Source organism: Callithrix jacchus, chromosome 5 (genome assembly GCF_049354715.1).
Source record: "Callithrix jacchus isolate 240 chromosome 5, calJac240_pri, whole genome shotgun sequence".
NCBI classification, from domain to species: Eukaryota; Metazoa; Chordata; class Mammalia; order Primates; family Cebidae; genus Callithrix; species Callithrix jacchus.
Window position 1 is genome coordinate 135,820,544 of NC_133506.1, and position 17,496 is coordinate 135,838,039.

Here is a 17,496-nt window from a genome sequence, read left to right on the forward strand (position 1 = left end):
TTTTTTGCAATGCCATTTTTGCCCTCCTGAGGGGTGGGAGAGGAGGCCAGACAGAGCTGAAGGGTGTGGTGGGTGTGAAGTAGCCTGTCCAGCCTGCTGCTACACAACCAAGTCCAGTTCCCAGGTGCCTGGTCCCCAAACCCCCAGGGCCCCAGACGAGCCCCTTCTGGGCAGCCGAATAGGTCATACCTGTACTGCTGACAGTGTCCAGAAGAGGGCAGCAAAGAGTCTTGAACCCATTAAGACAATTTTCCAACAGATGCCAGTCCAGCTCTTGAAAAGGGTACCCCACATTTCTGTAAGTGCTCAAAACCCGATGGGCTGATAGAAGGTGGAAAGGGAGGCATGTCCAACTCGTGAAAAAGGTACCCCTAGGCTGGGCGCGGTGGCTCACACCTGTAATCCCAGCACTTTGGGAGGCCAAGGCAGGCGGACCACGAGGTCGAGAGATCGAGACCATCCTGGTCAACATGGTGAAACCCCATCTCTACTAAAAATACAAAAAATTAGCTGGGCATGGTGGTGCATGCCTGTAATCCCAGCTACTCAGGAGGCTGAGACAGGAGAATTGCCTGAACCCAGGAGGCAGAGGTTGAGGTGAGCCGAGATTGCGCCATTGCACTCCAGCCTGGGTAACAAGAGTGAAACTCCATCTCAAAAAAAAAAAAAAAAGAAAGAAAAAGAAAAAAGTACCCCTATTTTTTAACTGGTTAAAGCCCCATGGGTGGATAGAAGGTGAGGTGGGGGGGCATGTGTAGCTCTTGAAAAGGGTACCCCCCTGTTTTTTTTTAACTGTTCAAAGTCCCATGGACTGATAGAAGATAGGGTCAGGGGGCATATCTGGGAGGAAGAGCAAAGTGTGGATGGACGGGACCACCCATAAGGCGCTGGGGTCACCATGGGGTTCAAGCAGTTAATCCAGGGCAGGTGCAGATGCCTGTGGGGAGCCCAGGGTGAGCTCCAGGAGTGGGGCAGGGGAGGCGGGCCTGGCTGTGATGGGGAGGGGCTGAAGGCGACTTGGGAGCCACAGCCTCTGCAGAGCAGTTGGGGAAGGGGGAGGCAGGGAGCCCTTGCGGGGCTCAGATCTCAGGGTGACCTCGGCAAAGGAGGAGGCTGCAGGCTGACATTGCCACGAAACTCCAGATGCTGGGAGCTTCCGCTCCAGGTGGGCAGGGTCTGGGTTCCACAACCTGGGGACGTTAGGTTTCCTGAGAAGTCGCCTGTGGTAGCCGGTGAGAGACATGGAGCCCTCAGCAGGGGCAGGAGGAGAGGCTCAGACAGCCCTAAGGAGGCTGGGGTAGGCAGGAGCCATGGTCTGAGAGAGACAAGGCCTTGTGTGGCAGGAACTGATGGGCAGGGGTGGGCAGGGCAGACATGCGGCCTGAGACCACCTGTCAGAGCCACGCCCTGGGGAAGAGGACCTTGTCCCAGTGGTGACAGCATCTTCCTGTTCCCAGAACGGCTCTGGCCACACCACTGCAGCTGTAAGTGCCTCTGCCCCACTCCTGATTCTCACAAACAGCCTCTCGATAAACCCCCATTGCTAGAAGGGATCTGAAGGAATCTTTCTAATGCCTGCAAAGAGCCCACAGAGGAGGCCAGCACGGGTGGCTAAGACCCACAGGACAGCAGGAGGGGTTGGAGCTCATGGAGGAACCAGTTTCTAACAATTGCTTCTTGCTGCATAAACTGTGCTACAAATGTAACAGAGTATATCACAGCCATTAAAACTTGCAGGACTCAGGATCATAAGACGCAAGTCATCAGATTAAAAAGCAGGCTAGCACCCAGTGCTAGAGTGTAGGGTGTGATCTATTATTGGTTTGGAGAGTAACATAGAAAGGACTGGAAGGAAAGATGGATTCCAGATGGGAATGGTGGCTATCTCATGTCAGAATTGCAGGTGATTGAATGTGTTCTCCTTTGTCCTGGCCTGCATTTTCACATTTCCTCACAATGCTGCTACTATTTGTTTAATAAGTGTATTAGTCTGTGAGAACAGACTATTAATACACTTGATAAAGGGACGAGGTGTAATTGACTCATAGTTCCGCATGGCTGGGGAGGACTCAGGTAACTTAGGATCATGGCAGGAGGGGAAGCGGGCGCTGTCTTCACAAGGCAGCAGGAGAGCGTGTGTGAAGGAGGAACTGACAAACACACGCCATTAACTCACGATCACATAAGAACTCACTGTCTCGAGAACAGCATGGAGGTAACAGCCCCCATGACCCAGTCACCTCCCACCGGGTCCCTCCCTTGACACATGGGATTGTGGGGATACAATTCAGGATGAGAGGTGGATGGGGCCACAGCCAAACCATATCAATAAGAAAAGCTAATACCATGATCTCTCTTTTCTGTAAAAAGCCAACATCTGGGTTCCAACAAGTAGGTCCTTCACTGGGTCCTCGAGATGGCGGGAAACCGAACCTACTGTTCTCCTGTGTGTTTCGAATATCTCCAGAGGACTGACCCAACCGTCAGGGGACAGTGAACCAGCAAACTCATCCCGGGCCTCTTGGGGGGGGCCAATATTCACAGGTGTTTCCTTTCACAAATTCAGATGACACATCTTTCCAAAATCGACGGCGACATTGCTCAGACCACGCTGGATATCACCCGCAGCAGCAGCAGGCTGGACGCACACCAGAAGACGCTGCTGGAGCTGGACCAGGAGGTGAAGAAGGTCAAAGAGCTCATCACCAACAGCCAGAGCGAGATCTCCCGGCGCACGATCCTGATCGAGAGGAAGCAGGGGGTCATCAACTTCCTCAACAAGCAGCTGGAGCGGTTGGTCTCCGAGCTGGGGGTGAGGTCCCAGTCAGGGAGATGCGGTCCCAGGCAGGGAGATGTGGTCCCTGGCTGACTGTCGTGCCCGGCAGGGCAGAAACCCCTCAGGGCTGCACACAGTCAGACAGGAACTCACAGAAGGTGCATAATAGCCTCTTTCCCCACCCACTTTACAGACAAAACAGCACGTGTGCCAAGCGCTCTAAGTCACATTTTCCTGTACAGGGCCAGAGAGTAAAGATTTCAGGCTTTGCGGCCAGTTGGCTTCTCTGGCAGTGACACGGCAAAATGTAAAGAAATGGGCACAGCCGTGTCCAATCAGGTGTTATTCAGGCCACCGAAGTCTGAATTCCAAATCATTTTCACCCGGCACAAAATATTCTGCTGCTCTAAGAGAGGTGGCCGAATGTGTTTGAGGCCCGATGCCGTATACGTCTTTGGGTCCCTGTAACCTGAGGACCCACCACAGGCCTTAAGACACAGAATAGGGCCAGGCGCAGTGGCTCACTCCTGTAATCCCAGCACTTTGGGAGGCCAAGGTGGGAGGATTGCTTGAGCCCAGGATTTTGATACCAGCCTGGGCAACATAGGGAGACCTCATTGCTACAAAAGAAATTTTAAAATTAGCTGGATGTGGTGATACCCACCTGAAGTCTCAGCTACTCAGGAAGCTGAGGTGGGAGGATCACTGAGCTCCAAAGGTCAAGGCTACAGTGAGTTGTGATCACACTGCTGCACTCCAGGATGAACAGCAGTGAGACTCTGTCTCCAAAAAAAATGTTTTAAATCCCATCTGGAGTAGGATGAGCATCTGGGCATGAGCTCTTAACTGGGCCCCAAACATGGGAGAGCCCGTTTTTCCTCTGAAAGCCGCAAAACGGAATGCATGCTAAGGGAGTGAAGCCCCAAGCCCTGAAGTCTCTGCTATTAAGAGGCAGCTTGCGGCCAGGCGTGGTGGTGGTGGCTCACGCCTGTAATCCCAGCACTTTGGGAGGCCTAGGCGGGCGGATCACAAGGTCAGGAGTTTGAGACCAGCCTGGCCAATATGGTGAAACCCTGTCTGTACTAAAAATTCAAAAATTAGTTGGACACGGTGGTGCGCGCCTATAGTCCCAGCTACTTGGGAGGCTGAGGCAGAAGGATCACTTGAAGCCAGGAGGTGAAGGTTTCAGTGAGCCAAGATTGTGCCACTGCACTCCAGCCTGGGTGACAGAGTGAGACTCTGTCTCAAAAAAAAAAAAGGCAACTCTCAAAGCCCCTTTGGGTTTCTGAGGCCCACCCACCCTGCGGGTGCACCAACTGTGGGGAGGCTGGAGGGGGCTGCAGAGTCCCTTGGCCATGTTTCTACAGTGGGGTTTGTGACAGGAGAGCTAACATGAGCCCCTCAGAGTAAATGCCCCTCAGCTGTCGTAGAGTTTCATGACCTCGGGGGCCCAGGCCCTCTGCAGCCCACCCACAAAGAAGACCTCTGAGTCTAAGAAGGCTAATTTTACTTTTTTTTTTTTTTTTTCTTTGAGAAAGAGTCTTGCTCTTTCACCAGGCACCAGGCTGTAGTGCAGTGGTACAATCTCAGCTCACTGGCTTACTGCCACCTCCGCCTCCCAACTTCAAGCAATTCTCCTGCCTCAGCCTCCTGAGTAGCTGGGACTACAGTCGTGTGCCACTATGCCCAGCTAATTTTTGTATTTTAGTAGTGACAGGGGTTTCACTGTGTTGGCCAGGATGGTCTCGATCTCTTGACCTCATGATCTGCCTGCCTCGGCCTCCCATAGTGCTGGGATTATAGGTGTGAGCCACCGTGCCCTGCCTAATTTTGCTTTTTGATGACTATCCCGCCTAGGGGGAAGAAGTGGGACCCCTGGAGCTGGAAATCAAAAGGCTGAGCAAGCTGATCGAGGAACACAACGCCAAGGTGGTCCAGGCCCAGGTGACCTGGCTGCGCCTGCAGCAGGAGATAGTCAAGGTGACGCATGAGCGCGAGGAGCAGCTGGCCTCCCTGGACATATCCAAGAAGGAGCTCCACATCATGGAGCAGAAGAAACTACGAGTAGAAAGTAAGAACCACCGCGCCCACCCAGCCCTGCTGGGATGCTCAGACAAGCTCAGGGCGGGTGTGGCTCCCGGGGGCAGGGCATTCAGTGTGGGTATCTCGGGATTTTCACGCAGCCGGAAAAGCAAATAACCAACGGGCATGCTCCCTGTATTTTGTAAATGTGAACCACTGACTGTCCAGCTGCCCAGTTCGCAGTCACGATGGGAGGGTTGAGAAATTTCACGAAGTGTCTCCAAGTTCACAGACGCCAGAGCTCTCCTTGAGAGAGGAGCATGGAAGGTTATCCCTGCCAAACCAGGGCACCCAGGTGGAAACATGGGCTCAGGAAGAGCCAGGGTCCTGCCGGGCAGGCTCCTCGTGCTCTAGCGAGATGCTGTCCCCGCATCACCTCCAGCTGGGCTTAGAAAACCATTCCACAGGCTCCCTGACCCTTCTGAGGCCTAAAGGGCTGCCTAAGTGCCAGGGTGCCTAGAATAAGGGAGGCGGGCATCCAGCCTGGACTACTCTCCACACACATGGCCACATGCCGAGACATCCGGGTCCCTCTTAGTCTTCGGTCAGGGATCCATGCTGGTCAGGCCTACAGCGAGGCCCCCACGGGAGATGCTGCCCGACACATGTGTGCCCTTCTTGGAGGTCCTGCTGCCTCTCACCCTGCCCATGGGTTGCCCATACCCGTCTGTTGGCGAGTAGCAGATCCTGAAAGACCCTGTGGAGCTGTCGGCTGAATATCAGCATTCCAAGGCGAGAGCTGCTGTGAGATGGGGGAGATCATCCACGGAGAGGGCAGATGAGGGGCCCCACGTGCCAACGCCCTGGGGCAGTCAGCGTGAACTGTGGGGAGAGCAGGAGGAGCTAGAGACGTCCTGGGTGGAGTGGCCAGTGGGTGAACCAGCTGTGGCCTCTCCTGTCCTTCGCCCATCTTGACATCAAGAATAGCTGTTGTGGATGGACACAGTGGCTCACGCCTATAATCCAGCACTTTGGGAGGCCGAGGTGGGCAGATCAGGAGGTCAGGATATCAAGACCATTCTGGCCAACATGGTGAAACCCTGTCTCTTAAAAAAAAAAAAAAAAAAAAAAAATCCCTGATGGTCTAGTGGTTAATGGAAAAAAAGAAAAAAAAAAAGAATAGCTGTTATTTTCTGCCCCTACCCCTGAGCCTGGCTGGGGCGGGGCAAGGGTCTAAGGGCCCCCCACCCCAGAGACTCATGGTGTCTGAGCGCCAGCCAGGTCCCCATGGCCCACAGATCCATCCCACCCATACCTGCTGACCGTCCCCACATGTGGGTCCTCTCAGTTCCCTCAGAGGACTAGGTTTGGGGAGCTTAGCAGCTAAGAATAGACCCGCTCTCCTCCTCTCCTCTGGCCTGCAGGGATGAGCTTCAGGCAGGAGCACCAGGAAGGACAATGGGGAGGGGATGAAGGGAGCTACATACAGGGAGAGACAAACCCTGGCTCGCCTCTCAGATGCTGCTGAGTGCAGGCCAGGACCCGGACCCTCCCGGGGTCTCTCCCCAAGTCTATTCTCTGCCATAGGCAGGATCGAGCAGGAGAAGAAGGAGCAGAAGGAGATCGAGCGCCACTTGAAGGACCTGGACAACGACCTGAGGAAGCTCAACGTGCTAATGAATAAAAGCCGGTGCAACTCAGAGGAGCTGCTGCAGGACAACCGAGTGATGGAGAATGAGTTCGTGCGCTCGCTGAAGGTCAGACCGAGTCCACGTGGTCCTGGGGTCCGGGATGATGGCTGGCGGGTGTGTTCGTGGGCACGGTCCTTGCGGTGGGTGTTTTGCACCAGGATGTAACCCATTGGAGATGCTTGTGGGGGATTAGAAATCCAGCCCGCAGCCCTGCCCTCGGTGCCGGGACTTGGAGGGTACCAGTCTCACCACCCACAACCCCATGGCCCTCCCCACAGCTGTTCCCCTCCTCCATGCAGGCCTCTGAGAGGGAGACCCTCGAGATGCAGGACAAGCTGAACCAGCTCAGCGAGGAGAAGGCAACCCTCCTGAATCAACTGGTGGAAGCAGAGTGAGTCCCAGGCTCCGGCCACATATGGTCATGAAGGTCACTGCGCCTGCAGACCTCTGTCCATTCAGACCTCGTGGGAGGCCGGGGGTGGCAGCTCCAGGCGGCTCACACTCTCACACCCATATCCCAGTGCTGTGGTGCTCTGGTTTTCTTTTTATCTTTTTCTTTTCTTTTTTTTTTTTTTTTTTTTTAAACAGAGTCTTGCTCTGTCTCCCAGGCTGGAGTGCAGTGGCACGATCTCAGCTTACTGCAACCTCTGCCTCCCAGATTCAAGTGATTCTTATGCCTCAACCTCTCAAGTAGCTTGACTGGGGCAGGGCAGGGTTCTAAAGGATTATAGCTAAAGTCGAGTAGCTGGGATTATAGGCGCTTGCCACCATGCCGGGCTAATTTTTGTATTTTTAGTAGAGACAGGGTTTCACCATATTGGCCAAGTTGGTCTCAAACTCCTGACCTCAGGTGATCCGCCCACCTCGGCCTCCCAAAGTGCTGAGATTACAGGCATGAGCTGCCACACCCAGCAATCCCAGTGCCTTGGGATTCCAAGGCAGGAGAATTCTTTGAGGCCAGGAGTTCAAGACAAGACTGGGCAACATAGTAAGACACCATATCTACAAAAAATATTTTAAGTTGGCCAGGCAGGATGGCACACGCCTGTAGTCCCAGCTACTCGGGAGGCTAAGGTAGGAGGATCACTTGAGCCCAGGAGGTCAAGGTTGCAGTGAGCTATGATTATACCCCTGCTCTCCAGCCTGGGTGACAGAGCAAGACCCTGTCTCTAGAAGAAGAAGAAGACCATCTGGGCATGGGTCTAGAACCCACCCCAGTGGATCCCAGATTCCCAGAAGAGCTCTGTCTACCATCCTATGCAGCAGCTCTTGAGCCAGACCAGTTACTGCTGGAAACAGAATGGCTTTCTTTGCAATGACATTTTTAAATATCCATTCTTTTTATGGGGTCTGATTATTCAAGTAAACATACCCACCTCTAAGCATTTTAAACTATTAAGCTACATTGTGTGCAAAGTAGCCAGAGAAAATTGCATATAATTCCAACGCTCTTCACTTCCCAGAAAACCAGTGTGTAGATGTATTCCTGTCTCGTTCTGCTCTGCCTTTTATGCCAAAGGGGTTGTTTCAGAAAGTCCCGGTTGAAGCAGTTGAGAGTGTTCCTGGCCGTTTGCCTCACGCTCTGTTGCAGCTGCTTAGCTCTGCCACTGCAGCTCGAGAGTCTTGTGAGCTCACCGAAGCATCATAAGAAAACCCCTGATTTCTTACCCTGCCTCTCCTACCTCTAAAGACACCAGATTATGCTTTGGGAGAAAAAAATCCAACTGGCGAAAGAGATGCGCTCCTCCGTGGAATCCGAGATAGGCCAGCCGGAGATCCGGGCCATGAAGAGCGAGATCCACAGGATGAAGGTGAGGGAAGGAGAGCACGTGGCAAGGCCTGGTGGGTGCCCCTCCCTGGGCTCCGGAGACCTGGCCATGCCAAGGCCTCAGCTCCCCCGGGGCTCCTGTGGGAACCGCACTGGCCACATTGGCGGGTGGCAAGGGGTGAGATTCCCAGGGAACGCTGGCAAAGCGCACGTCCCCCTTGACCCTCCTTTTGCGGCATTCTTGTTCTTACTGGGCAGAAATATTACGGAACAACATAGGACACACACAAGCGTGTTCGTGTCATTTCACAAAACACGGTTTTCTTCCTACTCCATGAATCACAGAACTCTGCTTCTTTTTGTTCGTTGGTTTGGATTTTTTTTTTTTTCCTTGAGACAGAGTCTCACTCTGTCACCCAGGGTGGAGTGCAGTGGCGCCATCTCGGCTCACTGCAATCTCTGCCTCCTGGGTTCAAGCAATTCTCCTGCCTCAGCCTCCCAAGTAGCTGTGATTACAGGCATACACCAGCATACCCAGCTATTTTTTTTTGTATTTTTAGTAAAGAAAGGGTTTCACCATGTTGGTCAGGATGGTCTCAATCTCCTGACCTGTTGATCCACCTGCCTCTGCCTCCCAAAGTGCTGAGAATACAGGCTTGAGCCGCCGTGCCTGGCCCGCACTCTGGTATTTTTAAATGCTGGTTGTGACCCTCAAACTTTGTGACTAATGTATCCCACTGTGAAACAGAGTCTCATACCACAGAAGGGCTTAGAGAGCACCCCCAACTCCTCCCTCGCAGCCGTGTTTTTTCTCCAAGGTCACGGTTAGATGTCATTGCCTGTAAAAGGCGGGTAATTAAATTGCAAGTGATCATCAAGCCAAAGGTTCGGGGCCTTAAGAATAAACATGAGCAGTTCGTAAAATAAACGGGCCTCACTTTCACAATGCCATTCTAAATAAAAATTCCTCTGCTGAGTTATTTTTCAGATCAAGTGCATATGCTAATGAGATGTTTATGTTTTTGTTTTTGTTTTGTTTTTTTGAGACGGAGTTTCGCTCAGCTCCCTGAGTAACTGGAATTACAGGCATGCACCACCACACCCGGGTAATTTTGTGTATTTTCGGTAGAGACAGGGTTTCGCCATATTGCCCAGGCTGTTCTCAAACTCCTGAGCTCAGGCAATCCGCCTGCCTCGGCCTCCCAAAGTGCTGGGATTACAGGTGTGAGCTACCGTGCCCGGCCAGCAAGTTTGATAGAGGCAATCATGTGGCCACTGGCACATGGTGATATATTTCTGGCCCGGCATGGTGGCTCACGCCTGTAATCCCAGCAGTTTGGGAGGCCAACGTGGGCAGATCACAAGGTCAGGAGATCAATACCATCTTGACCAACATGGTGAAACCCTGTCTCTACTAAAAATGTAAAAATTAGCTGGGCTTGGTAGTGGATGTGGCACATGCCTGTAATCCCAGCTACTCATGAGGCTGAGGCAGGAGAATTGCTTGAACCTGGGAGGCTGAGGTTGCAGTGAGCCGAGATGGTGCCACTGCACTCCAGCGAGACTCTGTCTCAATCGCACTGTCGCCAGGCTGGAGTGCAGTGGCACCATCTCGGCTCACTGCAACCTCAGCCTCCCAGGTTCAAGCAATTCTCCTGCCTCAGCCTCATGAGTAGCTGGGATTACAGGCATGTGCCACCATGCCCAGCTAATTTTTTGCATTTTTAGTAAAAACGGGGTTTCACTATGTTGGCCAGGATGGTCTCGATCTCCTGATCTCGTGATCCACCCGCCTCGGCCTCCCAAAGTGCTGGGATTACAGGTGTGAGCCACGGCGCCCGGCCTTCATTCTGTTTTTAAGATAGAGTCTCTCTCTGTCATCCAGGCTGGAGCACAGTCGTGCTCACATCTCAGCTCACTGCAACTCTGCCTCCTGGGTTCAAACGGTTCTCCTGCCTCAGCCTTCTGAGTAGCTGGGACAATGTTGCCTAGGCTGGTCCCAAACTCCTAAGCTCAGGCAATTCGCCATCACACCCAGATAATTTTTTTTTTTTTTTTGAGATGGAGTCTCGCTCTGTCACCAGACTGGAGGGCAGTGGCGCCATCTTGGCTCACTGTGACCTCCGACTCCCTGGTTCAAGCAATTCTCCTGCCTCAGCCTCCCAAGTAGATAGGATTACAGGCATGCACCACCATGCCCAGCTAGTTTTTTGTATTTTTTTAGTAGAGACAGGGTTTCACCATGTTAGCCAGGATAGTCTCGATCTCCTGACCTTGTGATCCGCCCACCTCCCAAAGTGCTGGGATTACAGGTGTGGACCACCGTGCAGAGCCCACACCCAGCTAATTTTTGTATTTTTTTTTGTTGTTGTTGTTCATTGCATTTTAGGTTTTGGGGTACGTGTGAAGAACATGCAAGATTGTTGCGTAGGTTAATTTTTGTCTTTTTAATAGAGATGGTGTTTCACCACGTTAGCCAGGCTGGTCTCAAACTCCTGACCTCAAGTGATCTGCCTGCCTCGGCGCCTCCCAAAGTGCTAGGATTACAGGCATGAGCCACCACGCCTGGCTGGCCAGCTTCCCTTCCTTTTCAAAACTGTTTTGTCTATTCTGTATGTTTTGCCTTTCTATAAAAATTTGAGAATGCAGAAAAATAAAAATTAGAGAATCTGCTTGTCAGTTTCTACAAAAACTCCTGCTGAGACCAGTACTGAGATTACATTGAGTGTGTAGATCAGTCTGGGAGGAAGTGGCATCTGAACAGCACTGAGTCTTCCCATCTGCGCACCTGGGACACCTCTCCACTGACTTAGGTCTCATTTCACTTCTGTCAGTGCCTTTAGCATTTGGCATCCAAGTCTAGCACATGTTTTGTTAGATTTATATGTAAGTATTTCATAGTTGTAGGTGCCTTTGTAAAGGAAGCTTTTCTTAAAAAAGTTCAATCTCCAATTGTTTGTTGTTAGCATATAGAAATGCAATTGATTTTTGTAAACTGACGGGTTCTGTGGCTTTGCTGCACTCGTTTGTTATCAGCCTTCAGTGTCTGGCAGTCCTCTGCGTGCAAAGAGCTGGCTCTCTTACGTGGGTTTGTGCTGCTGCTTTACCAGCAGCGGGGGCAGGGGGATCGCGTGTGTATGTACACGTGTGCGTGAAGCATGTGCTGGAGTTTGCATTTCCTCATTTGGGGGTCGCCTGTTCTTATCTTTGGCTGGCTGGTTTTCTTTTTTATTTTTATTTTTGGGACGGAGTTTCTCTCTTGTTGCCAAGGCTGGAGGGCACTGGCACATTCTTGCCTCGCTGCAACTTCCACCTCCCAGGCTCAAGCAGTTCTCCTGCCTCAGCCTCCTGTGTAGCTGGGACTACAGTTGCCCACCACTATGCCTAGCTAATTTTTGTATTTTTAGTAGAGAGGGGGTTTCATCATATTGGCCAGGCTGGTCTCAAACTCCTGACCTCAAGTGATCCACTGGTCTTGGCCTCCCAAAGTGCTGGGATTACAGGAGTGAGCCACTGTCCCTGGCCTGTTTTCTTATTTCTTTTTTTATTTGTTTGTCTCTTTTTTCTTATTTCTTAACATTATTTAGGGGTTCCTTACATATTTGGGTTATTAACCGCTATCTTTAATACCTATTTTTTTTTTTTAAGATGGGGTTTCACCATGTTGGTCAGGCTGGTCTTGAACTCCCGACCTCAGGTGATAAGCCCGCCTTGCCTCCAAAGTGCTGGGATTACATGCGTGAGCCACCGCGCCCGACCTAATACCTTTTAAAATCGTGTCTCTGGCCTGTGATTTGCCTTTGCCCTCTTCTTAGGGTGTCTTTTGCCACACGGACTTTTTAGTGCTTCTGTTGTGTGATGCGCCAGTCTTTTTCTTCATGGCTTCTGAGTTTCCTGTTTGCATAAGAAGGGCACCCCAGGCCGGGCACGGTGGCTCACGCCTGTAATCCCAACACTTTGGGAGGCCGAGGCGGGTGGATCATGAGATCAAGAGATCAAGACCATCCCGGTCAACATGGTGAAACCCCGTCTCTACTAAAAATACAAAAAATTAGCTGGGCATGGTGGTGCGTGCCTGTAATCCCAGCTACTCAGGAGGCTGAGGCAGGATAATTGCCTGAACCCAGGAGGCGGAGGTTGCGGTGAGCAGAGATCATGCCATTGCACTCCAGCCTGGGTAACTCCGTCTCAAAAAAAAAAGAAGGGCACCCCAGCCTGGAGCTGCATTCCAAGTCACTTTATGGCACTCCAGCCTTGCTCTGTCACCATGCTGGAGTGCAGTGGCACGATATCAGCTTACTGCAACCTCTGTCTCCCATATTCAAGCGATTCCCCTACCTTAACCTCCTGAGTAGCTGGGACTACAGGCATGTGCCACAAAGCCCTGCTAATTTTTTGTATTTTAGTAGAGACAGGTTTCAGCATGACCAGGATGGTCTCGATCTCCTGACCTCATGATTCGCCCACCTTGGCCTCCCAAAGTCCTGGGATTATAGGTATGAGCTACCGCGCCCAGCACTTTATGATGCATTTTAAACCTGAGTAAGCCTTGTCTCCCTTCACCCTCTTAACTTCAGGATTCTTGCCTATTTTTTGTTTTAAACCAACTTTAGGTGTAACTTTCATACGATAAAATGGGCTTATTTTAAACACAGTTTGGGCTGGGCATGGTGGCTCATGCGTGTGATCCTTGCACTTTGGGAGGCCAAAGCGAGAGGATCACTAGAGGTCAGGAGTTCAAAACCAGCCTGGCCAACATGGTGAAACCCTGTCTCTACTAAAAATACAAAAGAATTAGCCAGGCATGGTGGCAGGTGCCTGTGATCCCAGCTACTTGGGAGGCTGAGGCAGGAGAATCACTTGAACCCGGGAGGCAGAAGTTGCAGTGAACTGAGATCACACCACTGCACTCCAGCCTGGGCAACAAAGCAAGACTCAGTCTCAAACTAAATAAAGAAAGAAAGAAATGCACAGTTTGGTGGGTTCTAACAGGTGCACACATCTACATAGCCACCCACACCATCAAGACATAGGATCTTCCTATGACTCCAGAAAGTTCCTGTGCACACCAACAGCCAATCCTCAAGGTACAACCCAGTCCTCAGCCCCAGGTCCTCCACCCAAGCCAAGGTGCATTGTCACAACTAAGAAATTAACTTTCGTGCAATACTGCTAACCAGACTACAAACTCTAATCAGATTTCACCAATTTTCTCAATGGCATTTTTTTCTGCTGCAGGATCTGACCCTGGGCTGGTTGCTGTTAGTTCTCATGCCTCCGTGGTGTCCTTGGGTCTCGGCCATTTATCTGCCTTGCATTATCTGCCTGCGGATTCCGGGTTCCCACCCAGGGCTGCTGCCTCCACGTCTCTATCCTCCCGGCGGCACTGGCCTCACTGTTTCCCCCCGCCCCCGATCCCCTTGGTGTGGCTGGAGTTTGAGTGAGGCCAGCATCCCCGATGGCTCTCTCTACAGCTGCAGCTTGGGCCCACCCCAGCCCCTCTGTCCTGTCTCCCAGGTCAAGCTCGGGCAGCTGCTGAAGCAGCAGGAGAAGATGATCTGTGCCATGGAGATGGCGGTCGCCCGCAGAGAGACTGTTACCACCCAGGCTGAGGGGCAGCTCAAGATGGACAGGAAGGCGCTCACCCACACCGAATTCCACCGCAAGCAGCTCGAGCTGCGCCGGAAAATCAGAGACATCCACAAGGTGGGGAGCAGTGGAAAGGAGGCAGGGCACCTGTTTCTCTCTCTGGGGCCCAAGGAACATTTCAGGAAAGTGTCTTTCCAGGTTCAGGGTGAGGATGCAGAGGCTGTTAGAGGGGCCGTGCTCGCTTCTGCTAACCTGCGGCTAGTTGCCGTGTCGGGGGTGAGGAGGCAGAGAGACTGTGCTCAGCACTGCTAACCTGCTGCTGGGTGCTGGGTTGGGGGCGAGGATGCAGAGAGACTGTGCTCACTTCTGCTAACCTGCTGCTGGGTGCTGGGTTGGGGGCGAGGATGCAGAGAGACTGTGCTCACTTCTGCTAACCTGCTGCTGGGTGCTGGATCGGGGGTGAGGATGCAGAGAATGTGCTCAGCACTGCTAACCTGCTGCTGGGTATTGGGTCAGGGGTGAGGATGCAGAGGGGCTGTGCTCAGCACTGCTAACCTGCTGCTGCACGGGGCCTGTCTCTGGGAGTTTGCAGAATGCCTATGCCAGATAGAGCCGCTGACGGCCAGAGATGGCCCTGTTTCAGCCCTTCCCTGCATATCAGAGGTGGCATTGGGGAGGCATCAGGGAGGCACAGAGTTCTGGGGAAAAGGCTGGCCCATGCTGGGGAGCCCGAGTGGGTGCTAGGGACCAGCTGATGGGAGTGTGGTGGACTGCCCCAGAGCCTGCATCCCCGTACACCAGGCCACGTTCACTGGGCATGCAGTGCATGGCCCACACTGGGAAGGCCTGGCCGGTGCTGTCCTGTTCTCACCTCAGCTGTCACCAGCCAGGGGTCCTGTGCTCACACTTCCCAGTTTGGCCCCACGGCCCTGCTGACCCACTGTGTGACTTCGGAGCATGTGGGCCTTTCTAGACCTGCAGGGCCTCCGGTGCCAGGGGCAGGGGGGCGGGCAGAGTTAAATGTAATGGCAACCACAGCCATGGGTGGGGAGGTGGCCTTGGGGACAGCTGACAGCATGTCTCAGAGCCACACCAGTCCACTCCTGACTGGGGCATACGGTCTGATCTCCCAGAGCCTTTGGTCTACCAACCTGTGAAATGGGTCAGAGTCACCCAGGTTTCCTGGAGAGTGCTGAAGTCACCCTTGTGGAGAAAGATTAGCCAGAAACGACAAACAGGCCTGGGCTGCGCATTTGGAAGTTTCTGGAGAGAGGCAGCAGAGGGGCCTCTTCTCAGTCCTTTCCCCCCACATTGGCCACTCCTGTTGCCGTTCCTTCCTTAGCTTCCTATCCTGGCCCCTGACCACTCCTTGCCACCCTGGGCACCACCTCAGTCCCCTGCCAGGACCCCTATGCCCACCCCACATCCCTGTCTGCTCCAAGCAGCACCCAAGTCCCCAAGACCCAGGCCCTGCACTCCGCATGACACCGTCACTGCTACACAGACAGGTCCTTGTCCTCACCCCTGCCAGTCCCACCCCAAAGACCTTCCGTGTCCCCAGCCAGCCTTGAGAATCACTCCGGTCTCCTCCATCATCCCCTGGTCCATGTCAGCTGCCAAATGCTGCCTGTGGGTTTTTCTTTATTTTAATTGTGCAGCTTCCCTGAAGGTGGACCACACATCACACAGATGGCACCAGCCTCGCCCCTTGCTCCTCAGAGGCCCCGCCCTCCTGTTTCCCAGGCTCCCTAGCCCGCCTCTTGGCTCTTACGGCCTTGGCCCTGCTCTTGACACACGGCTGCTGAGCTGTGCCAATCCCCTGCCTGGGGACAGACCCACTGCCTGGGGAGCCCCAGAACCGCTCAGGACCCTGTTTCTTGGCCACACCTGCCTTAAGGGAGCAGTGTTCAGTGTGGGCTGGCCTGGGCCTGGCCTCTCCCAGGCCTCACCTCTCCCAGGCTTGGTGTCTCCTGGGCCTGGTCTCTCCCAGGCCTTGCCTCTCCCAGGCCTGGCCTCTCCTGGGCCTGGCACCTCCCGGGCCTCCCCTCTCCCAGGTCTGGCATCTCCCCGGCCTCACCTCTCCCGGGTCTGGCATCTCCCAGGCCTTGCCTCTCCTGGGTCTGGCATCTCCTGAGCCTGGTCTCTCCAAGGCCTCACCACTCCCGGGCCTGACATCTCCCGGGTCTGGCATCTCCCGGGTCTGGCCTCTCCCAGGCCTCACCTCTCCCGGGTCTGGCATCTCCCAGGGCCTAACCTCTCCCCGGCCTTGCCGCTCCCAGGCCTGGCCTCTCCTGGGCCTCGCCTCTCCCGGGCCTCACCTCTCCCGGGTCTGGCCTCTCCCAGGCCTCACCTCTCCCAGGTCTGGCATCTCCCAGGTCTGGCATCTCCCAGGCCTGGCCTCTCCCAGGCCTCACCTCTCCTGGACCTGGCATCTCCCGGGCCTCACCTCTCCTGGGCCTGGCCTCTCCCAGGCCTTGCATCTACCCAGCCTCGCCTCTCCAGGCCACCTGTTCCTGAAGGGCAGCAGCCCCCATTCCTCTCTAGGAGCCTCCCTGAATGGAGCTCGTAGAAGGTGCCTGTCTGCCAAATAGCCAGGCTGGCCCAGTGTGGTCCTGTTTCTCTCCTAGGCCACTGAAGAGTCCACTAAAACTATCCTGGAACTGGAAGAAACTGAGAAAAACATCCACAGCTCCCTCCAAGAGAGGAAGGAAGAGCTGTCGGTGCTGCAGGCAGACTTGGACACACGCGAGGCTGAACTCACCCGGCTCAGGGACCTCAAACAACAGGTAAACGTGTCCCAGGAGGTCCCTGGGGGTAAAGGCACCCGGGCGTGAACGCGCCACTCGTACAGAGGTCCTGCGTGCCCTAGGCTAGGGCCTCCCCTGGTCCCACTCCAGTAACAGCACCACCAGCTGCTCACATGTTTGTGGCTTTGTGATTTGTTCAATCAACAGATATTGATGGAGTATCTGTTATGAGCTGGGCTCCCGTTCAGGGTGTGTGGGCTGCAAAACAGAACACGAAAGACAAACATCCCTGCCCAACTAGGGTCTCCGTCCTGGGGCAGGAGGCCAGGTGATTCGCAAAATAATTTTAAAAGATACAGTGTGTTTTAGCTGGGCATGGTGGCACGTGCCTGTGGTCTCAGCTACTCAGGAGTCTGAGGTGGGAGGATCCCTTGAGCCCAGGAGGTTAAGGCTTCAGTGAGCCAAGATTGCACCACTGCTCTCCAGCCTGGATGACAGAGTGAGATCCTGTCTCAAAAAAAAAAAAGGAAATGATGTGTTAGGTGGTAGTGAATGCTTTGGAGGAAAATAAACCAGAGAAAGAAGCGTCAGGGACATCGGGTGAACTGAGGGGTTGGGAGTTTGAGTTCGGATGATCCCAGAAGGCCTCGTGGAGTCCAGAGCTGAAGGAGTGGACACCCACAAAGCCACCCCAGGCGGACAGCCCAACAAAGGCAGGAGCCTGAAACTGTGCAAGGGCTACCAGAAGCCAGCAGGGCAGGCTTGGGGAGGGGAGGGTGCATGAGACCCAGGCTTGGGGAGGGGAGGGTGCGTGAGACCCAGGCTTGGGGAGGGGAGGGTGTGTGAGACCCAGGCTTGGGGAGGGGAGGGTGAGTGAGACCCAGGCTGGGGGAGGGGAGGGTG

At 53.8% G+C, this 17,496-nt stretch overlaps 1 protein-coding gene across 3 annotated transcripts in view; it reads left to right on the top strand.

Moving 5' to 3' along the window:
* CCDC40 (coiled-coil domain 40 molecular ruler complex subunit) overlaps positions 1-17,496 on the top strand; it is a 65,764-nt gene that overhangs the window by 45,781 nt on the left and 2,487 nt on the right. For 2 of the 3 annotated variants that reach the window (XM_035301972.3, XM_078374844.1), the window contains 7 exons: positions 2,567-2,812; positions 4,634-4,847; positions 6,386-6,555; positions 6,789-6,880; positions 8,180-8,300; positions 13,775-13,963; positions 16,474-16,632. In XM_035301972.3, the coding sequence (XP_035157863.2) occupies positions 2,567-2,812; positions 4,634-4,847; positions 6,386-6,555; positions 6,789-6,880; positions 8,180-8,300; positions 13,775-13,963; positions 16,474-16,632 (1,191 nt within the window). Of the gene's footprint in view, positions 1-2,566; positions 2,813-4,633; positions 4,848-6,385; positions 6,556-6,788; positions 6,881-8,179; positions 8,301-13,774; positions 13,964-16,473; positions 16,633-17,496 lie in introns of those variants that run through there. The other variant, XR_013536058.1, reaches the window with a different exon arrangement.